The following is a 24162-nucleotide window of genomic DNA, read 5'->3' as shown; positions in this document are numbered from 1 at the left end:
TAGTCCGCACTGCCTTCGGGAACCATCACCTTTCACTGGGACTCCCCTGTGCATTTTGGCAGAATTGGCAAGTATAGTATTAATTTAAAAGGTGTGTTCCACCACTGGGATGACCTCTTAATTAATGTCGTTTGCATAAAAAATTAACTCTTATAATTGTCTCTGGTGGCAGTGTGATTCCTGTGGTGTTGGCACCTGGTGTCCCAGGGAAGCCAGGTGCCAACACCACAGGAACAGCATGGCCACCAGAGGATAGACTTACTTTATATGGAGAAGACATTGATTGAGAAGGTTGTCCCAGTAGTGGAAACTCCTTTTTTGTGGGTTGTTGTAAATTTCATTTTTTTCAGACAGAAGAGGAATGATATACCTGTGAATTCTCTTCCAGACTCAAAACCACAAATACAACGGTTCTAGCTGTGATCATCATGTGCAATAGAGATAACCAAAAAGATCTGCAGGACCCCGGTCCAGGGACCATGTTGGTGGTCTGTCATCACCAGACTAGAGCCCTGAGATCTACCTCCCCGGCACCTTTACCGATTAGTAGACCTGGTATAATGCCATCACAAATGCCATCAGAAAAGGTGTCCAGGCTTCCATCAGGTAGGAAGGAGATGGAGTAAGGGGTGCGGGAGAGTTTAATGCCCTAGACTCCTTGCAAAAGCTCCTGGTAAAAGCGGTATATTCCATATGTTGTGCAATGTTTTACCTCAAAGAATGAATAATTTACAATCATGGTCAGACACGACCATTACACAGTAGGGGGCATTTGTAAGATTATCTCAGCACAGGAACATTTTATTTTAACATTCAAGATGAACCTTTCTTAGTGGGAAGATCTCTTTAAGAAATGCCACCTAGACAGATGCCCTGTCTGATTGTAGTTCTGGCCTGTGGAGGTCCCTTCATTGACCCTGGACTGGAAGATGGACCTTCAGACACTCCTATAAGACTTGTGGCTGGACCCGTGTCTAAGGATGTGGAGCACAGCCAAGTACAGGAGGATAAAATACAAGATGCTAAATGCAGTGACGACAATACCTGGATAGCAATAGGGAGCAGCTGGTCCTGGGGGTCCTTCCACAGCAGACACATGGGGGCAGCGATGTATTGTAGCTTCCCATTAATTTTGTCATTAGTAGGAACTCCGTGGAGAATCTTGTAATCGGCAACAAAGACATTTCCATTCTGTAAGATCAGTGGACAAGATGGAGAAGTTCACACACTGGAGAAGACATGTTAAGGTACATGGTTATCATAGAACCTCACCTGCATCTCCTTGTGAAGGTCAGTGGAGGTCCCCAGGGAGGAGGCCACCATGCGGCTACTGACCGGGAAGTTCTCCGGCAGTTTAGAGCATTTCTTTATCAGCATTGGGTTGACTCCATTCAGATACTGGTAACCAAAGAAGGAGTCTTCATTCCAGATCCTGGAGACCTCACCTGGAGAATGAAGAGAGAAACAAGAGATAGTACCTTCCCTCCTGTTATAAAACCAGCAGGACTGGATCCTCATACCATGGTCACCCGAGATAAGAGGTTCTGAGGAATAAGCAGTGGGGTCCCCACTAGTCACAGTGAAGAGGACATTTATAGGAAGTCTTATTCTATAGCACCTTCTTTACCTAATTTTTCATGATCTTTGAGAACCTAGAGTTGACAGTTGTAAAAAGTGATGCGAAACATTTGTTGAAGTTGCATTTATGTAGACTAGACGTACTATTCTGCTGCTCCAAGATCTAGAGAAGCCTTAAAATCAGATGCCGGGTGGATGTTCTTGGGGAATTATTCATGGCTCGTTTCTGGGGTTAAGAAAGCAATGAGAAAGATGGCCATAGTGAAGGATGGGGGGGGAGGGAAGATACCTGAAGTTTTGGTTTTCTTGAAGTAAAATATAGTCTTCATGTCTTCTAGATTTTTCCAGGAATCGGTGCAATTTATTAAACCTTTTAGTCTTACTTCAAGGGCTCTATAAGAAAACCAGAAAAGAGTTAAAGGGGCTTCCAGAGGGAAGGACCAAGAAGATCATACAGTGGGGCAAAAAAGTATTTAGTCAGTCAGCAATAATGCAAGTTCCACCACTTAAAAAGATGAGAGGCGTCTGTAATTTACATCATAGGTAGACCTCAACTATGGGAGACAAACTGAGAAAAAAAAAAATCCAGAAAATCACATTGTCTGTTTTTTTATCATTTTATTTGGATATTATGGTGGAAAATAAGTATTTGGTCAGAAACAAAATTTCATCTCAATACTTTGTTGGCAATGACAGAGGTCAAACGTTTTCTGTAAGTCTTCACAAGGTTGCCGCACACTGTTGTTGGTATGTTGGCCCATTCCTCCATGCAGATCTCCTCTAGAGCAGTGATGTTTTTGGCTTTTCGCTTGGCAACATGGACTTTCAACTCCCTCCAAAGGTTTTCTATAGGGTTGAGATCTGGAGACTGGCTAGGCCACTCCAGGACCTTGAAATGCTTCTTACGAAGCCACTCCTTCGTTGCCCTGGCGGTGTGCTTTGGATCATTGTCATGTTGAAAGACCCAGCCACGTTTCATCTTCAATGCCCTTGCTGATGGAAGGAGGTTTGCACTCAAAATCTCACGATACATGGCCCCATTCATTCTTTCATGTACCCAGATCAGTCGTCCTGGCCCCTTTGCAGAGAAACAGCCCCAAAGCATGATGTTTCCACCACCATGCTTTACAGTAGGTATGGTGTTTGATGGATGCAACTCAGTATTCTTTTTCCTCCAAACACGACAAGTTGTGTTTCTACCAAACAGTTCCAGTTTGGTTTCATCAGACCATAGGACATTCTCCCAAAACTCGTCTGGATCATCCAAATGCTCTCTAGCAAACTTCAGACGGGCCCGGACATGTACTGGCTTAAGCAGTGGGACACGTCTGGCACTGCAGGATCTGAGTCCATGGTGGCGTAGTGTGTTACTTATGGTAGGCCTTGTTTCATTGGTCCCAGCTCTCTGCAGTTCATTCACTAGGTCCCCCCGCGTGGTTCTGGGATTTTTGCTCACCGTTCTTGTGATCATTCTGACCCCACGGGGTGGGATTTTGCGTGGAGCCCCAGATCGAGGGAGATTATCAGTGGTCTTGTATGTCTTCCATTTTCTAACTATTGCTCCCACTGTTGATTTCTTCACTCCAAGCTGGTTGGCTATTGCAGATTCAGTCTTCCCAGCCTGGTGCAGGGCTACAATTTTGTTTCTGGTGTCCTTTGACAGCTCTTTGGTCTTCACCATAGTGGAGTTTGGAGTCAGACTGTTTGAGGGTGTGCACAGGTGTCTTTTTATACTGATAACAAGTTTAAACAGGTGCCATTACTACAGGTAATGAGTGGAGGAAAGAGGAGCCTCTTAAAGAAGAAGTTACAGGTCTGTGAGAGCCAGAAATCTTGATTGTTTGTTTCTGACCAAATACTTATTTTCCACCATAATATGCAAATAAATTGTTAAAAAAAAAAAACAGACAATGTGATTTTCTGGATTTTTTTTCTCAGTTTGTCTCCCATAGTTGAGGTCTACCTATGATGTAAATTACAGACGCCTCTCATCTTTTTAAGTGGTGGAACTTGCACTATTGCTGACTGACTAAATACTTTTTTGCCCCACTGTAAATGCTTCAGACACAATGTAAGTGCAGATATCCTTCATGAGATCAACCATTTAAGTCATACATTCACCAAAGCAGCCATCTCCTATAAGAAGCTTGTCACTGGTCACCTGCGGCTGAGGAATGGTCCAGGCTCCGGCTCAATCAACAGTTCTATCAGTGTGTTGAGGCCTACCAAGGATAACATTGAAGAATCTACTAGTATCACTCCAGCTTCAGGTTTACTCCTGGAACCCCACTGAATTTAGAGGACCTTTTTATATTAGACATTTGACCAGTGATGGAAGCTTCCAGACCATTTTCCAACAACACTCAAAAAGGAGAGAATGTCACAGTGTTCTTGATTCATCTGGTATAATCATGATCCACTGACAACTTACCCCAAAAACTTAATGAACTGGAAGCTGACTTTCTTTAATATGGAGTACTGTTCATCAATGGGTAGATCATCTACAGTATCTGCATCGATGCAGTATGGGACCCCGGGAGAAGCCAGCCTCCATCTGGAAATTAACCATCAGAATTAGACAGGGGGACATGTTCCTCAGGTATCCCCATCATTTATCACTCATGGCCACCCTGCTTCTAGGGATGTGGCGTCACTCACTTGTAAACTTCTCTGTTCCTCTCCAGCTCTTCTGTCCTCTGACCCACACAGACATTTCCGGAGGATAGTATACTGCCTGCAACAACAACCAGTCACACCAAGTAGCGTCACCGCCCACTAGATATCCCAGACCTTGTAAGACCTCATAACCCAGTCTATCAGAGGTCCTCCATGTAAGAGTGGTCACATCAAAGGTCTCCAATGTAAGAAGAGCTCCTGACATACAGCGCACTTCTCGACAATAATACAGTGCACCCGATGGCAGAGTTGTGCTGTGGACGCTAAAGGTTTATGTCGATTTAGCTTTAAATTAATTTTTCCCCCTTAAAATTTAAAATGAGCCGACCGGTGACTGGAATATGGAGCATAATATGTTCCCTAGATGGAGCCACGCTTTTCAGAATGGGTTTTACTTGCTGGACCATCCGACCATGCCAGGATTACTCACCTATCCCATGAGGGACCACCACATTGGTCTGGCTGGAGATCCACTGGTACATAGGGAACTGGTAGAACTTCCCATTGGGGGAGGTGACATGGACGTACAGGACATACCAGGAGTCAGCAACTGTGAACACATGAGTCTCTTTGCAGAGTCGAACAAATAGCAGCTTCCCAATATCCTGCTCAATGGTCAGATCAAAGTCACACACCTGGACAGATAGAAAGAACATTAGAATAGACACTTACTGGCTGTAGACAACTGATCCATCTGTATACAGATGAGTCAAGTCATCCTGTGCTTATGGTGTAAACCTGATCACCAACATTGAGGAGCGAACCGCAACAGCTCCTGATACAATATGGCCATGACCACCAACGACTCCCTACAGAAACGATCCCTAATCCCCAAGGTTATAAACCCCTGATGGCCAGAGGAAGGCTATTCTTTGCCTAGTCATTAGCCTCATCTGATTATAAAAGATGTTGGCCACCTTCAAAAATTCCTTGTCGCATTGATAATAGGTTCAGGAACTTCTTAATTCGCCATTTCCAACTAGGATGTTCTGATCCTCAGTTATCAGACAGAGTCCCGGTTTGGAGGCGCCATTTCTAGCTGAGGGCATTCATTATATCTTCCCCCTCACGTCTGTGTGTGAAGGGGGATGGCCCGTTTCAATATCTCATAGAAGTGGAAGAGATTGGCTTGGCTTCTGAAATGAGACATTGGCCAACAAGTCACCAATGATGCGATACAAAAACTGGGGTGAAGTGGAGCTTCGAAACCTGAACCAATGTCTACAGCTGAAGATCGGGCACCTTTGGTAATTGACATCATTAGACGTTCATAAATACAAGTAACTTTCTGGAAGTCAACGTCACCTTTATGAAGACTATGGCAAAGTCACAGAAAACCCATAACAAGCACAAGATGAAGAGCCAGAAGACACGAGCGTCACCGCTGAGCTCAGCAACAAGTGGCTGCTCCTTTCTAAGAAGGTCACTGCCAGGATCAAGACCATGAAAATGTGACTTCAGGGACACTGGTGACAATTTCTGTGATTGGTGGGGTACTAAAATCCCTGTTCTCCCAGGTTCTCACTACAGCTGTCTGTTTACGAGACCACTCACCGATCCGTGGAACCACAAGTGGGACAGCTTTGTCTTTACACTCTCTCCTTTCTCCCCAATAAGACTGATGGAGACGGAGTCAATGGTCCCACAGAAGAGGTCCTCGCCTGTGGCCACCGTCACCTTGTAGCGCCCCATGTCTTCAGGGGATGCCTCACGCTGGATCAGCCCTGTGCATGGAGAGGACTGGAGGTCACTGGGCGTAAAGTAGCAGAACACATCTAATAAGTCATAGATTATATCCTTATGTACCCGTGCGCATTGTTTTTTTGCTCATGTTTAACGTATTTGTCTATATTTGCCCCGTATTCACATTTAAAGCGCCATGGAATAAATGGCGCTATAAAAATGTATAATATATGCCCAAAACAAGCAAATCACAGAAACAAAAGTGACAACGTCAACATGGCCGACCTACAGATGTGGCAGGAATCAGATTAGTGACAGAGGATGTCCATCACATCGTTAAGTCTCATCACGAGCTTCAGAGCTGCAGTCACAATTCTGCCTGACAAGTCTGAATCTGAAGTCCTCAAAAGGCGTCTATGCTTAAGAGAAGCAGCCATTTGGAGTATGTAAAAAAAAAAAAAAGTCACAAAAATCAGATCGAATTTTAGACACCTTTCCCCTGCACATCCGAGGACGTGTCACCAGGTCAGAGCGTTTATATGTATTCACACTGGGACCTGGAGCTTTATATTTTTTGGGGTCTTTTCCAAGTAGATGTTGCTCACAGGATAATATTGAGCAGTAGAACGACCTCCACAAATAATCCCCTGGGAAACCTCTGCTGGTAAAGACCATGAAAATGACACCAAATAAGCCAGATCTCATCAGATGAAGAACATGGAGTATTCGGAACAGCAAGGTCTGGACGTGCGAGCAGGTGGCAGATTCTTCAAGGTCATGTTCACACTATGAGGATTTATAAGCAAAACCCAGGAGCGGAGCAGTCGGGGGAAAAGTCTATGGTGCATTCATCACCACTTGGGGTCTTGGCTTCCAGATCCCTCCATGATGGATTAAGATTACAGGTCATCCCGGCTTAACGTTGGGTCACCGCAGGTAGCGTCCATCGAGCCAACAACGTGCAGAGAAACTAAAACCCCAAAACGGCAACAGCTTAAGGCTATGTGCACACGTTCAGGTTTTCGTGCAGAAATTTTCCTGACAAAAACCAGACATTTCTGCCAGAAATCCGCACGCGTTTTTGGTGAGTTTTCTGTGCGTTTTTTTCCCAAATGCATAGAATAGCAGGAAAAACGCAGAAAATCCGCAAAATTAATGAACATGCTGCTTTTTTACCGCGATGCATTTTTTTTTTTTCGCGGAAAAAAACGCATCAATGTGCACAAAACATGCAGAATGCATTCTAAATGATAGGATGCATAATGTATGCGTTTTTAATGAGTCTTTATAGCGTTTTTACCGCAAAAAAAACCTGAACGTGCGCACATAGCCTAAGGCTATGAGCACTCATTCAGGGTTTTTTCGCGATTTTTCACGGTAAAAACGCAGACATTAAGCATCCTATCATTTAGAATGCATTCTGCATGTTTTGTGCACGTGATGCGTTTTTTTTCCCGCAAAAAAAAAAACGCATCGTGGTAAAAAAGCAGCATGTTCATTAATTTTGCGGATTTTCTGCGTTTTTCCCACTATTCAATGCATTTGGGAAAAACGCATAAAAAACGAATGCGGATTTCTGGCAGAAATGTCCGTTTTTTTGTCAGGAAAATTTCTGCAAGAAATCCTGACGTGTGCACATACCCTAACACAATCTGCAAGAGTAAACTTATCCCAAAATATAAACTTAAAGTGTTGAGAAACCGCTCAGGGATGTTCCCGCACACTGCGGCCACAGCGATGAACAGATTACTATAGGTCACCAACCGATCAGACACCGAAATAAAAGAACCCCAGACCCTGGCCCACCTCCTGCACAGGACCCCCGGACCCTGGCCCACCCCCTGCACAGGACCCCCGGACCCTGGCCCACCCCCTGCACAGGACCCCCGGACCCTGGATCACCCCCTGCCCAGGACCCCCGGACCCTGGATCACCCCCTGCCCAGGACCCCCGGACCCTGGCCCACCCCCTGCACAGGACCCCCAGACCCTGGCCCACCCTCTGCCCAGGACCCCCGGACCCTGGCCCACCCCCTGCACAGGACCCCCGGACCCTGGCCCACCCCCTGCCCAGGACCCCCGGACCCTGGCCCACCCCCTGCACAGGACCCCCGGACCCTGGCCCACCCCCTGCACAGGACCCCCGGACCCTGGATCACCCCCTGCCCAGGACCCCCGGACCCTGGCCCACCCCCTGCCCAGGACCCCCGGACCCTGGATCACCCCCTGCCCAGGACCTCCGGACCCTGGCCCACCCCCTGCACAGGACCCCCAGACCCTGGCCCACCCTCTGCCCAGGACCCCCAGACCCTGGCCCACCCCCTGCACAGGACCCCCTGGCCCTGGCCCACCCCCTGCACAGGACCCCCAGACCCTGGCCCACCCTCTGCCCAGGACCCCCAGACCCTGGCCCACCCTCTGCCCAGGACCCCCGGACCCTGGATCACCCCCTGCCCAGGACCTCCGGACCCTGGCCCACCCCCTGCCCAGGACCCCCTGACCCTGGCCCACCCCCTGCACAGGACCCCCTGACCCTGGCCCACCCCCTGCACAGGACCCCCAGACCCTTGCCCACCCTCTGCCCAGGACCCCCAGACCCTGGCCCTGGCCCACCCCCTGCACAGGACCCCCAGACCCTGGCCCACCCTCTGCCCAGGACCCCCAGACCCTGGCCCACCCTCTGCCCAGGACCCCCAGACCCTGGATCACCCCCTGCCCAGGACCCCCAGACCCTGGCCCACCCCCTGCCCAGGACCCCCGGACCCTGGCCCACCCCCTGCACTGGACCCCCGGACCCCCGGACCCTGGCCCACCCCCTGCACAGGACCCCCGGACCCTGGCCCACCCCCTGCACTGGACCCCCGGAACCCCGGACCCCCGGACCCTGGCCCACCCCCTGCACTGGACCCCCGGACCCTGGCCCACCCCCTGCACTGGACACCTACCTCTCTGGAGCAGGAGCTCAGGCAGGTGGGAAGCAGCTTTATGGACCAGTAATGACCTCCAGCCGTGGGCAGCCGGGCGGGGAACGCTCGCTCCTCACAGGGACTCACACTATTTGGGGCAGATGTAGTCCCTGAAATCCTGAGCATTTCTTATCTTCATCCTCGCTCCTCTTCACCTTCCAGGAGTCGCACCTGAACATCTTTCCGGGAGGAGCTGGGGAAATATTACACTTATCACTGTCATACTTGGACTTTTTTATTTATTTTTTTCAGATTTTTTTTACACTTAGTCCTTGATTCATTAATGTTCACAAAAAATCATCTTGGGCAGCAATTCCCAGACAAGTCCCACAGCCAAATATCTGCGCCCCTTGTCGGGGGTGACGATATCAGAGCCAAATATCTGCGCCCCTTGTCGGGGGTGACAATATCAGAGCCAAATATCTGCGCCCCTTGTCGGGGGTGACGATATCAGAGCCAAATATCTGCGCCCCTTGTCGGGGGTGACGATATCAGAGCCAAATATCTGCGCCCCTTGTCGGGGGTGACGATATCAGAGCCAAATATCTGCGCCCCTTGTCGGAGGTGACGATATCACAGCCAAATATCTGCGCCCCTTGTCGTGGGTGACGATATCAGAGCCAAATATCTGCGCCCCTTGTCGGAGGTGACGATATCACAGCCAAATATCTGCGCCCCTTGTCGGGGGTGACGATATCAGAGCCAAATATCTGCGCCCCTTGTCGGGGGTGACGATATCAGAGCCATATATCTGCGCCCCTTGTCGGGGGTGACGATATCAGAGCCAAATATCTGCGCCCCTTGTCGGGGGTGACAATATCAGGGCCAAATATCTGCGCCCCTTGTCGGGGGTGACGATATCAGAGCCAAATATCTGTGCCCCTTGTCGGAGGTGACGATATCAGAGCCAAATATCTGCGCCCCTTGTCGGGGGTACGATATCAGAGCCAAATATCTGCGCCCCTTGTCGGAGGTGACGATATCAGAGCCAAATATCTGCGCCCCTTGTCGGGGGTGACGATATCACAGACAAATATCTGCGCCCCTTGTCGGGGGTGACGATATCACAGCCAAATATCTGCGCCCCTTGTCGGGGGTGACGATATCACACCAAATATCTGCGCCCCTTGTCGGGAGTGACGATATCAGAGCCAAATATCTGCGCCCCTTGTCGGAGGTGACGATATCAGAGCCAAATATCTGCGCCCCTTGTCGGGGGTGATGATATCACAGCCAAATATCTGCGCCTCTTGTGGGGGTGACGATATCAGAGCCAAATATCTGCGCCCCTTGTCGGGGGTGACGATATCACAGCCAAATATCTGCGCCCCTTGTCGGGGGTGACGATATCAGAGCCAAATATCTGCGCCCCTTGTCGGGGGTGACGATATCACAGCCAAATATCTGCGCCCCTTGTCGGAGGTGACGATATCACAGCCAAATATCTGCGCCCCTTGTCCGGGGTGACGATATCAGAGCCAAATATCTGCGCCCCTTGTCCGGGGTGACGATATCAGAGCCAAATATCTGCGCCCCTTGTCGGGGGTGACGATATCACAGCCAAATATCTGCGCCCCTTGTCGGGGGTGACGATATCAGAGCCAAATATCTGCGCCCCTTGTCGGAGGTGACGATATCACACCCAAATATCTGCGCCCCTTGTCGGGGGTGACGTTATCACAGCCAAATATCTGCGCCCCTTGTCGGGGGTGACGATATCACAGCCAAATATCTGCGCCCCTTGTCGGAGGTGACGATATCAGAGCCAAATATCTGCGCCCCTTGTCAGAGGTGACGATATCACAGCCAAATATATGCGCCCCTTGTCGGGGGTGACGATATCAGAGCCAAATATCTGCGCCCCTTGTCGGGGGTGACGATATCAGAGCCAAATATCTGTGCCCCTTGTCGGGGGTGACGATATCACAGCCAAATATCTGCGCCCCTTGTCGGGGGTGACGATATCAGAGCCAAATATCTGCGCCCCTTGTCGGGGGTGACGATATCAGAGCCAAATATCTGCGCCCCTTGTCGGGAGGTGACGATATCAGAGCCAAATATCTGCGCCCCTTGTCGGGGGTGACGTTATCAGAGCCAAATATCTGCGCCCCTTGTCAGAGGTGACGATATCAGAGCCAAATATCTGCGCCCCTTGTCGGAGGTGACGATATCACAGCCAAATATATGCGCCCCTTGTCGGGGGTGACGATATCAGAGCCAAATATCTGCGCCCCTTGTCGGGGGTGACGATATCAGAGCCAAATATCTGCGTCACTTGTCGGGGGTGACGATATCAGAGCCAAATATCTGCGCCCCTTGTCGGAGGTGACGATATCAGAGCCAAATATCTGCGCCCCTTGTCGGGGGTGACGATATCACAGCCAAATATCTGCGCCCCTTGTCGGAGGTGACGATATCAGAGCCAAATATCTGCACCCCTTGTCGGGGGTGACGATATCACAGCCAAATATCTGCGCCCCTTGTCGGGGGTGACGATATCAGGGCCAAATATCTGCACCCCTTGTCGGGGGTGACGATATCACAGCCAAATATCTGCGCCCCTTGTCGGGGGTGACGATATCAGAGCCAAATATCTGCGCCCCTTGTCGGAGGTGACGATATCAGAGCCAAATATCTGCGCCCCTTGTCGGGGGGTGACGATATCAGAGCCAAATATCTGCGCCCCTTGTCGGGGGTGACGATATCACAGCCAAATATCTGCGCCCCTTGTCGGGGGTGACGATATCACAGCCAAATATCTGCGCCCCTTGTCGGGGGTGACGATATCACAGCCAAATATCTGCGCCCCTTGTCGGAGGTGACGATATCACAGCCAAATATCTGCGCCCCTTGTCAGAGGTGACGATATCAGAGCCAAATATCTGCGCCCCTTGTCGGGGGTGACGATATCAGGGCCAAATATCTGCGCCCCTTGTCGGGAGGTGACGATATCAGGGCCAAATATCTGCGCCCCTTGTCGGGGGTACGATATCACAGCCAAATATCTGCGCCCCTTGTCAGAGGTGACGATATCAGAGCCAAATATCTGCGCCCCTTGTCGGGGGTGACGATATCAGGGCCAAATATCTGCGCCCCTTGTCGGGAGGTGACGATATCAGGGCCAAATATCTGCGCCCCTTGTCGGGAGGTGACGATATCAGAGCCAAATATCTGCGCCCCTTGTCGGAGGTGACGAAATCAGAGCCAAATATCTGCGCCCCTTGTCGGGGGTGACGATATCACAGCCAAATATCTGCGCCCTTTGTCGGGGGTGACGATATCACAGCCAAATATCTGCGCCCCTTGTCGGAGGTGACGATATCACAGCCAAATATCTGCGCCCCTTGTCGGAGGTGACGATATCACAGCCAAATATCTGCGCCCCTTGTCGGGAGGTGACGATATCAGAGCCAAATATCTGCGCCCCTTGTCGGAGGTGACGATATCACAGCCAAATATCTGCGCCCCTTGTCGGAGGTGACGATATCAGAGCCAAATATCTGCGCCCCTTGTCGGAGGTGACGATATCACAGCCAAATATCTGCGCCCCTTGTCGGGGGTGACGATATCACAGTCAAATATCTGCGCCCCTTGTCGGGGGTGACGATATCAGGGCCAAATATCTGCGCCCCTTGTCGGGGGTGACGATATCAGAGCCAAATATCTGCGCCCCTTGTCGGAGGTGACGATATCAGAGCCAAATATCTGCGCCCCTTGTCGGAGGTGACGATATCACAGCCAAATATCTGCGCCCCTTGTCGGAGGTGACGATATCAGAGCCAAATATCTGCGCCCCTTGTCGGAGGTGACGATATCACAGCCAAATATCTGCGCCCCTTGTCGGAGGTGACGATATCACAGCCAAATATCTGCGCCCCTTGTCGGGGGTGACGATATCAGAGCCAAATATCTGCGCCCCTTGTCGGAGGTGACGATATCAGAGCCAAATATCTGCGCCCCTTGTGGGGGGTGACGATATCAGAGCCAAATATCTGTGCCCCTTGTCGGGGGTGACGATATCACAGCCAAATATCTGCGCCCCTTGTCGGGGGTGACGATATCACAGCCAAATATCTGCGCCCCTTGTCGGAGGTGACGATATCACAGCCAAATATCTGCGCCCCTTGTCGGGGGTGACGATATCACAGCCAAATATCTGCGTCCCTTGTCGGGGGTGACGATATCAGAGCCAAATATCTGCGCCCATTGTCGGGGGTGACGATATCAGAGCCAAATATCTGCGCCCCTTGTCGGAGGTGACGATATCACAGCCAAATATCTGCGCCCCTTGTCGGGGGTGACGATATCACAGCCAAATATCTGCGCCCCTTGTGGGGGGTGACGATATCACAGCCAAATATCTGTGCCCCTTGTCGGGGGTGACGATATCAGAGCCAAACATCTGCGCCCCTTGTCGGGGGTGACGATATCAGGGCCAAATATCTGCGCCCCTTTTCGGGGGTGACGATATCACAGCCAAATATCGGCGCCCCTTGTCGGAGGTGACGATATCAGAGCCAAATATCTGCGCCCCTTGTCGGGGGTGACGATATCAGAGCCAAATATCTGCGCCCCTTGTCCGGGGTGACGATATCAGAGCCAAATATCTGCGCCCCTTGTCGGGAGGTGACGATATCAGGGCCAAATATCTGCGCCCCTTGTCGGAGGTGACGATATCACAGCCAAATATCTGCGCCCCTTGTCGGAGGTGACGATATCACAGCCAAATATCTGCGCCCCTTGTCGGGGGTGACGATATCACAGCCAAATATCTGTGCCCCTTGTCGGAGGTGACGATATCACAGCCAAATATCTGCGCCCCTTGTGGGGGGTGACGATATCACAGCCAAATATCTGCGCCCCTTGTCGGAGGTGACGATATCACAGCCAAATATCTGCGCCCCTTGTCGGAGGTGACGATATCAGAGCCAAATATCTGCGCCCCTTGTCGGAGGTGACGATATCAGAGCCAAATATCTGCGCCCCTTGTCGGGGGTGACGATATCACAGCCAAATATCTGCGCCCCTTGTCGGAGGTGACGATATCACAGCCAAATATCTGCGCCCCTTGTTGGGGGTGACGATATCAGAGCCAAATATCTGCGCCCCTTGTCGGAGGTGACGATATCACAGCCAAATATCTGCGCCCCTTGTCGGAGGTGACGATATCACAGCCAAATATCTGCGCCCCTTGTCGGAGGTGACGATATCACAGCCAAATATCTGCGCCCCTTGTCGGGGGTGACGATATCACAGCCAAATATCTGCGCCCCTTGTCGGGGGTGACGATATCACAGCCAAATATCTGCGCCCCTTGTCGGGGGTGACGATATCACAGCCAAATATCTGCGCCCCTTGTCGGAGGTGACGATATCAGAGCCAAATATCTGCGCCCCTTGTTGGGGGTGACGATATCAGAGCCAAATATCTGCGCCCCTTGTCGGGGGTGACAATATCAGGGCCAAATATCTGCGCCCCTTGTCGGGGGTGACGATATCACAGCCAAATATCTGTGCCCCTTGTCGGGGGTGATGATATCACAGCCAAATATCTGCGCCCCTTGTTGGGGGTGACGATATCAGAGCCAAATATCTGCGCCCCTTGTCGGGGGTGACAATATCAGGGCCAAATATCTGTGCCCCTTGTCGGAGGTGACGATATCAGAGCCAAATATCTGCGCCCCTTGTCGGGGGTGACGATATCACAGCCAAATATCTGCGCCCCTTGTCGGGGGTGACAATATCAGGGCCAAAAATCTGCGCCCCTTGTCGGGGGTGACGATATCAGAGCCAAATATCTGCGCCCCTTGTCGGAGGTGACGATATCAGAGCCAAATATCTGCGCCCCTTGTGGGGGGTGACGATATCAGAGCCAAATATCTGCGCCCCTTGTCGGGAGGTGACGATATCACAGCCAAATATCTGCGCCCCTTGTCGGAGGTGACGATATCACAGCCAAATATCTGCGCCCCTTGTCGGAGGTGACGATATCACAGCCAAATATCTGCGCCCCTTGTCGGAGGTGACGATATCACAGCCAAATATCTGCGCCCCTTGTTGGGGGTGACGATATCAGAGCCAAATATCTGCGCCCCTTGTCGGGGGTGACAATATCAGGGCCAAATATTTGCGCCCCTTGTCGGGGGTGACGATATCACAGCCAAATATCTGCGCCCCTTGTCGGGGGTGACAATATCAGGGCCAAATATCTGCGCCCCTTGTCGGGGGTGACGATATCAGAGCCAAATATCTGCGCCCCTTGTCGGAGGTGACGATATCAGAGCCAAATATCTGCGCCCCTTGTGGGGGGTGACGATATCAGAGCCAAATATCTGCGCCCCTTGTCGGGAGGTGACGATATCAGAGCCAAATATATGCGCCCCTTGTCGGGAGGTGACGATATCACAGCCAAATATCTGCGCCCCTTGTCGGAGGTGACGATATCAGAGCCAAATATCTGCGCCCCTTGTGGGGGGTGACGATATCAGAGCCAAATATCTGCGCCCCTTGTCAGAGGTGACGATATCAGAGCCAAATATATGCGCCCCTTGTCGGGAGGTGACGATATCACAGCCAAATATCTGCGCCCCTTGTCGGAGGTGACGATATCAGAGCCAAATATCTGCGCCCCTTGTCGGGGGTGACGATATCAGGGCCAAATATCTGCGCCCCTTGTCGGGGGTGACGTTATCACAGCCAAATAACTGCGCCCCTTGTCGGGGGTGACAATATCAGGGCCAAATATCTGCGCCCCTTGTGGGGGGTGACGATATCAGAGCCAAATATCTGCGCCCCTTGTGGGGGGTGACGATATCAGAGCCAAATATCTGCGCCCCTTGTCGGGGGTGACGATATCACAGCCAAATATCTGCGCCCCTTGTCGGGGGTGACGATATCACAGCCAAATATCTGCGCCCCTTGTCGGAGGTGACGATATCACAGCCAAATATCTGCGCCCCTTGTCGGGAGGTGACGATATCAGAGCCAAATATCTGCGCCCCTTGTCGGAGGTGACGATATCAGAGCCAAATATCTGCGCCCCTTGTCGGAGGTGACGATATCAGAGCCAAATATCTGCGCCCCTTGTCGGAGGTGACGATATCACAGCCAAATATCTGCGCCCCTTGTCGGGGGTGACGATATCAGAGCCAAATATCTGCGCCCCTTGTCGGAGGTGACGATATCAGAGCCAAATATCTGCGCCCCTTGTCGGGGGTGACGATATCACAGCCAAATATCTGCGCCCCTTGTGGGGGGTGATGATATCAGAGCCAAATATCTGCGCCCCTTGTCGGGGGTGACGATATCACAGCCAAATATCTGCGCCCCTTGTCGGGGGTGATGATATCAGAGCCAAATATCTGCGCCCCTTGTCGGGGGTGACGATATCAGAGCCAAATATCTGCGCCCCTTGTCGGGGGTGACGATATCAGAGCCAAATATCTGTGCCCCTTGTCGGGGGTGACGATATCAGAGCCAAATATCTGCGCCCCTTGTCGGGGGTGACGATATCACAGCCAAATATCTGCGCCCCTTGTCGGGGGTGACGATATCAGAGCCAAATATCTGCGCCCCTTGTCGGGGGTGACGATATCAGAGCCAAATATCTGCGCCCCTTGTCGGGGGTGACGATATCAGAGCCAAATATCTGCGCCCCTTGTCGGGGGTGACGATATCACAGCCAAATATCTGCGCCCCTTGTCGGAGGTGACGATATCACAGCCAAATATCTGCGCCCCTTGTCGGGGGTGACGATATCACAGCCAAATATCTGCGCCCCTTGTCGGAGGTGACGATATCACAGCCAAATATCTGCGCCCCTTGTCGGGGGTGACGATATCACAGCCAAATATCTGTGCCCCTTGTCGGAGGTGACGATATCACAGCCAAATATCTGCGCCCCTTGTCGGGGGTGACGATATCACAGCCAAATATCTGCGCCCCTTGTCAGAGGTGACGATATCACAGCCAAATATCTGCGCCCCTTGTCGGAGGTGACGATATCACAGCCAAATATCTGCGCCCCTTGTCGGAGGTGACGATATCAGAGCCAAAGATCTGTGCCCCTTGTCGGAGGTGACGATATCACAGCCAAATATCTGCACCCCTTGTCGGGGGTGACGATATCACAGCCAAATATCTGCGCCCCTTGTTGGGGGTGACGATATCACAGCCAAATATCTGCGCCCCTTGTCGGAGGTGACGATATCACAGCCAAATATCTGCGCCCCTTGTTGGAGGTGACGATATCACAGCCAAATATCTGCGCCCCTTGTCGGAGGTGACGATATCACAGCCAAATATCTGCGCCCCTTGTTGGGGGTGACGATATCAGAGCCAAATATCTGCGCCCCTTGTCGGGGGTGACGATATCACAGACAAATATCTGCGCCCCTTGTCGGGGGTGACGATATCACAGCCAAATATCTGCGCCCCTTGTCGGGGGTGACGATATCACAGCCAAATATCTGCGCCCCTTGTCGGAGGTGACAATATCAGGGCCAAATATCTGCGCCCCTTGTTGGGGGTGACGATATCAGAGCCAAATATCTGCGCCCCTTGTCGGAGGTGACGATATCACAGCCAAATATCTGCGCCCCTTGTCGGGGGTGACGATATCACAGCCAAATATCTGCGCCCCTTGTCGGAGGTGACAATATCAGGGCCAAATATCTGTGCCCCTTGTCGGAGGTGACGATATCAGAGCCAAATATCTGCGCCCCTTGTCGGGGGTGACAATATCAGGGCCAAATATCTGCGCCCCTTGTCGGGGGTGACGATATCAGAGCCAAATATCTGCGCCCCTTGTCGGAGGTGACGATATCACAGCCAAATATCTGCGCCCCTTGTCGGGGGTGACGATATCAGAGCCAAATATCTGCGCCCCTTGTCGGAGGTGACGATATCAGAGCCAAATATCTGCGCCCCTTGTGGGGGGTGACGATATCAGAGCCAAATATCTGCGCCCCTTGTCGGAGGTGACGATATCACAGCCAAATATCTGCGCCCCTTGTCGGAGGTGACGATATCACAGCCAAATATCTGCGCCCCTTGTCGGAGGTGACGATATCACAGCCAAATATCTGCGCCCCTTGTTGGGGGTGACGATATCAGAGCCAAATATCTGCGCCCCTTGTCGGGGGTGACAATATCAGGGCCAAATATCTGCGCCCCTTGTCGGGGGTGACGATATCAGAGCCAAATATCTGCGCCCCTTGTCGGAGGTGACGATATCAGAGCCAAATATCTGCGCCCCTTGTGGGGGGTGACGATATCAGAGCCAAATATCTGCGCCCCTTGTCAGAGGTGACGATATCAGAGCCAAATATATGCGCCCCTTGTCAGGGGTGACGATATCACAGCCAAATATCTGCGCCCCTTGTCGGGAGGTGACGATATCACAGCCAAATATCTGCGCCCCTTGTCGGAGGTGACGATATCAGAACCAAATATTTGCGCCCCTTGTCGGGGGTGACGATATCAGAGCAGAATATCTGCGCCCCTTGTCGGGGGTGACGATATCACAGCCAAATATCTGCGCCCCTTGTCGGGGGTGACGATATCACAGCCAAATATCTGCGCCCCTTGTCGGAGGTGACGATATCAGAGCCAAATATCTGCGCCCCTTGTCGGGGGTGACGATATCACAGCCAAATATCTGCGCCCCTTGTCGGGGGTGACGATATCAGAGCCAAATATCTGTGTCCCTTGTTGGGGGTGACGATATCACAGCCAAATATCTGCGCCCCTTGTCGGGGGTGACGATATCAGAGCCAAATATCTGCGCCCCTTGTCGGGGGTGACGATATCAGAGCCAAATATCTGCGCCCCTTGTTGGGGGTGACGATATCAGAGCCAAATATCTGCGCCCCTTGGCGGGGGTGACAATATCAGGGCCAAATATCTGCGCCCCTTGTCGGGGGTGACGATATCACAGCCAAATATCTGCGCCCCTTGTCGGGGGTGACGATATCAGAGCCAAATATCTGCGCCCCTTGTCGGAGGTGACGATATCAGAGCCAAATATCTGCGCCCCTTGTTGGGGGTGACGATATCAGAGCCAAATATCTGCGCCCCTTGTCAGAGGTGACGATATCAGAGCCAAATATCTGCGCCCCTTGTCGGGGGTGACGATATCACAGCCAAATATCTGCGCCCCTTGTCGGGGGTGACGATATCACAGCCAAATATCTGCGCCCCTTGTCGGGGGTGACGATATCAGAGCCAAATATCTGCGCCCCTTGTCGGGGGTGACAATATCAGGGCCAAATATCTGCGCCCCTTGTCGGGGGTGACGATATCAGAGCCAAATATCTGCGCCCCTTGTCGGAGGTGACGATATCAGGGCCAAATATCTGCGCCCCTTGTCGGGGGTGACAATATCAGGGCCAAATATCTGCGCCCCTTGTCGGAGGTGACGATATCAGAGCCAAATATCTGCGCCCCTTGTCGGGGGTGACGATATCACAGCCAAATATCTGCGCCCCTTGTCGGGGCTGACGATATCAGAGCCAAATATCTGCGCCCCTTGTCGGGGGTGACGATATCACAGCCAAATATCTGCGCCCCTTGTCGGAGGTGACGATATCAGAGCCAAATATCTGCGCCCCTTGTTGGGGGTGACGATATCAGAGCCAAATATCTGCGCCCCTTGTCGGGGGTGACAATATCAGGGCCAAATATCTGCGCCCCTTGTCGGGGGTGACGATATCACAGCCAAATATCTGCGCCCCTTGTCGGAGGTGACGATATCACAGCCAAATATCTGCGCCCCTTGTCGGGGGTGACAATATCAGGGCCAAATATCTGCGCCCCTTGTCGGGGGTGACGATATCACAGCCAAATATCTGCGCCCCTTGTCGGAGGTGACGATATCACAGCCAAATATCTGCGCCCCTTGTCGGAGGTGACGATATCACAGCCAAATATCTGCGCCCCTTGTCGGGGGTGACGATATCAGAGCCAAATATCTGCGCCCCTTGTCGGAGGTGACGATATCAGAGCCAAATATCTGCGCCCCTTGTCGGGGGTGACGATATCAGAGCCAAATATCTGCGCCCCTTGTGGGGGGTGACGATATCAGAGCCAAATATCTGCGCCCCTTGTCGGGGGTGACGATATCAGGGCCAAATATCTGCGCCCCTTGTCGGGGGTGACGATATCAGGGCCAAATATCGGCGCCCCTTGTCGGAGGTGACGATATCAGAGCCAAATATCTGCGCCCCTTGTCGGGGGTGACGATATCACAGCCAAATATCTGTGCCCCTTGTCGGGGGTGACGATATCACAGCCAAATATCTGCGCCCCTTGTCGGAGGTGACGATATCACAGCCAAATATCTGCGCCCATTGTCGGGGGTGACGATATCACAGCCAAATATCTGCGCCCATTGTCGGGGGTGACGATATCACAGCCAAATATCTGCGCCCCTTGTCGGGGGTGACGATATCACAGCCAAATATCTGCGCCCCTTGTCGGGGGTGACGATATCAGAGCCAAATATCTGCGCCCCTTGACGGAGGTGACGATATCACAGCCAAATATCTGCGCCCCTTGTCGGAGGTGACGATATCAGAGCCAAATATCTGCGCCCCTTGTCGGGGGTGACGATATCAGAGCCAAATATCTGCGCCCCTTGTGGGGGGTGACGATATCACAGCCAAATATCTGTGCCCCTTGTCGGGGGTGACGATATCACAGCCAAATATCTGCGCCCCTTGTCGGAGGTGACGATATCACAGCCAAATATCTGCGCCCCTTGTCGTAGGTGACGATATCACAGCCAAATATCTGCGCCCCTTGTCGGGGGTGACGATATCACAGCCAAATATCTGTGCCCCTTGTCGGGGGTGACGATATCACAGCCAAATATCTGCGCCCCTTGTGGGGGGTGACGATATCACAGCCAAATATCTGCGCCCCTTGTCGGGGGTGACGATATCAGAGCCAAATATCTGCGCCCCTTGTCGGAGGTGACGATATCACAGCCAAATATCTGCGCCCCTTGTCGGGGGTGACGATATCAGAGCCAAATATCTGCGCCCCTTGTCGGAGGTGACGATATCAGAGCCAAATATCTGCGCCCCTTGTCGGAGGTGACGATATCACAGCCAAATATCTGCGCCCCTTGTCGGGGGTGACGATATCAGAGCCAAATATCTGCGCCCCTTGTCGGGGGTGACGATATCAGAGCCAAATATCTGCGCCCCTTGTCGGGGGTGACGATATCAGAGCCAAATATCTGCGCCCCTTGTCGGGGGTGACGATATCAGAGCCAAATATCTGCGCCCCTTGTCGGAGGTGACGATATCACAGCCAAATATCTGTGCCCCTTGTCGGAGGTGACGATATCACAGCCAAATATCTGCGCCCCTTGTCGGGGGTGACGATATCAGAGCCAAATATCTGTGCCCCTTGTCGGGGGTGACGATATCACAGCCAAATATCTGCGCCCCTTGTCGGAGGTGACGATATCACAGCCAAATATCTGCGCCCCTTGTCGGAGGTGACGATATCAGAGCCAAATATCTGTGCCCCTTGTCGGAGGTGACGATATCAGAGCCAAATATCTGCGCCCCTTGTCGGAGGTGACGATATCACAGCCAAATATCTGCGCCCCTTGTCGGAGGTGACGATATCACAGCCAAATATCTGCGCCCCTTGTCGGGGGTGACGATATCAGAGCCAAATATCTGTGCCCCTTGTGGGAGGTGACGATATCAGAGCCAAATATCTGCGCCCCTTGTCGGGGGTGACGATATCAGAGCCAAATATCTGCGCCCCTTGTCGGAGGTGACGATATCACAGCCAAATATCTGTGCCCCTTGTCGGAGGTGACGATATCACAGCCAAATATCTGCGCCCCTTGTGGGGGGTGACGATATCACAGCCAAATATCTGCGCCCCTTGTCGGAGGTGACGATATCACAGCCAAATATCTGCGCCCCTTGTCGGGGGTGACGATATCAGAGCCAAATATCTGCGCCCCTTGTCGGAGGTGACGATATCAGAGCCAAAGATCTGTGCCCCTTGTCGGAGGTGACGATATCACAGCCAAATATCTGCACCCCTTGTCGGGGGTGACGATATCACAGCCAAATATCTGCGCCCCTTGTTGGGGGTGACGATATCAGAGCCAAATATCTGCGCCCCTTGTCGGAGGTGACGATATCACAGCCAAATATCTGCGCCCCTTGTCGGAGGTGACGATATCACAGCCAAATATCTGCGCCCCTTGTTGGAGGTGACGATATCACAGCCAAATATCTGCGCCCCTTGTCGGAGGTGACGATATCACAGCCAAATATCTGCGCCCCTTGTTGGGGGTGACGATATCAGAGCCAAATATCTGCGCCCCTTGTCGGGGGTGACAATATCAGGGCCAAATATCTGTGCCCCTTGTCGGAGGTGACGATATCACAGCCAAATATCTGCGCCCCTTGTCGGGGGTGACAATATCAGGGCCAAATATCTGCGCCCCTTGTCGGGGGTGACGATATCAGAGCCAAATATCTGCGCCCCTTGTCGGGGGTGACGATATCACAGCCAAATATCTGCGCCCCTTGTCGGGGGTGACAATATCAGGGCCAAATATCTGCGCCCCTTGTCGGGGGTGACGATATCAGAGCCAAATATCTGCGCCCCTTGTCGGGAGGTGACGATATCACAGCCAAATATCTGCGCCCCTTGTCGGAGGTGACGATATCACAGCCAAATATCTGCGCCCCTTGTCGGAGGTGACGATATCAGAGCCAAATATCTGCGCCTCTTGTTGGGGGTGACGATATCAGAGCCAAATATCTGCCCCCCTTGTCGGGGGTGACAATATCAGGGCCAAATATCTGCGCCCCTTGTCGGGGGTGACGATATCACAGCCAAATATCTGCGCCCCTTGTCGGGGGTGACAATATCAGGGCCAAATATCTGCGCCCCTTGTGGGGGGTGACGATATCAGAGCCAAATATCTGCGCCCCTTGTCAGAGGTGACGATATCAGAGCCAAATATATGCGCCCCTTGTCGGGAGGTGACGATATCACAGCCAAATATCTGCGCCCCTTGTCGGAGGTGACGATATCAGAGCCAAATATTTGCGCCCCTTGTCGGGGGTGACGATATCAGAGCAGAATATCTGCGCCCCTTGTCGGGGGTGACGATATCACAGCCAAATATCTGCGCCCCTTGTCGGGGGTGACGATATCAGAGCCAAATATCTGCGCCCCTTGTCGGGGGTGACGATATCACAGCCAAATATCTGCGCCCCTTGTCGGAGGTGACGATATCACAGCCAAATATCTGCGCCCCTTGTCGGGGGTGACGATATCACAGCCAAATATCTGCGCCCCTTGTCGGGGGTGACGATATCAGAGCCAAATATCTGTGTCCCTTGTTGGGGGTGACGATATCACAGCCAAATATCTGCGCCCCTTGTCGGGGGTGACGATATCAGGGCCAAATATCTGTGCCCCTTGTCGGGGGTGACGATATCAGGGCCAAATATCTGCGCCCCTTGTCGGGGGTGACGATATCAGAGCCAAATATCTGCGCCCCTTGTCGGGGGTGACGATATCACAGCCAAATATCTGCGCCCCTTGTCGGGGGTGACGATATCACAGCCAAATATCTGCGCCCCTTGTCGGGGGTGACGATATCACAGCCAAATATCTGCGCCCCTTGTCGGGGGTGACGATATCAGAGCCAAATATCTGTGTCCCTTGTCGGGGGTGACGATATCACAGCCAAATATCTGCGCCCCTTGTCGGGGGTGACGATATCAGAGCCAAATATCTGCGCCCCTTGTCGGGGGTGACGATATCACAGCCAAATATCTGCGCCCCTTGTCGGGGGTGACGATATCACAGCCAAATATCTGCGCCCCTTGTCGGGGGTGACGATATCACAGCCAAATATCTGCGCCCCTTGTCGGGGGTGACGATATCAGAGCCAAATATCTGTGTCCCTTGTTGGGGGTGACGATATCACAGCCAAATATCTGCGCCCCTTGTCGGGGGTGACGATATCAGAGCCAAATATCTGCGCCCCTTGTTGGGGGTGACGATATCAGAGCCAAATATCTGCGCCCCTTGTCGGGGGTGACGATATCACAGCCAAATATCTGCGCCCCTTGTCGGGGGTGACGATATCACAGCCAAATATCTGCGCCCCTTGTCGGGGGTGACGATATCAGAGCCAAATATCTGCGCCCCTTGTCGGGGGTGACGATATCAGGGCCAAATATCTGCGCCCCTTGTCGGAGGTGACAA

The 24162-nt window shown here is 52.3% G+C and overlaps 1 protein-coding gene across 1 annotated transcript in view; it reads right to left on the bottom strand.

The window, feature by feature from the left end:
• Positions 1–24162, bottom strand: part of LOC138671864 (polyunsaturated fatty acid lipoxygenase ALOX15B-like) — a 157766-nt gene that overhangs the window by 16694 nt on the left and 116910 nt on the right. Inside the window, exons 3-9 of the mRNA XM_069759994.1 lie at positions 5809–6029; positions 4685–4889; positions 4237–4312; positions 4010–4132; positions 1868–1971; positions 1273–1445; positions 1045–1191 (exon numbers count right to left, since the gene is read on the bottom strand). Of these exons, the coding sequence (XP_069616095.1) occupies positions 1045–1191; positions 1273–1445; positions 1868–1971; positions 4010–4132; positions 4237–4312; positions 4685–4889; positions 5809–6029 (1049 nt within the window). The remainder of the gene's footprint in view (positions 1–1044; positions 1192–1272; positions 1446–1867; positions 1972–4009; positions 4133–4236; positions 4313–4684; positions 4890–5808; positions 6030–24162) is intronic.

This window comes from Ranitomeya imitator, chromosome 3 (assembly GCF_032444005.1).
Source record: "Ranitomeya imitator isolate aRanImi1 chromosome 3, aRanImi1.pri, whole genome shotgun sequence".
Taxonomy (NCBI): domain Eukaryota; kingdom Metazoa; phylum Chordata; class Amphibia; order Anura; family Dendrobatidae; genus Ranitomeya; species Ranitomeya imitator.
The sequence above is the reverse complement of the archived record's forward strand: the minus strand, read 5'-3'. Positions and strand labels throughout refer to the sequence as shown.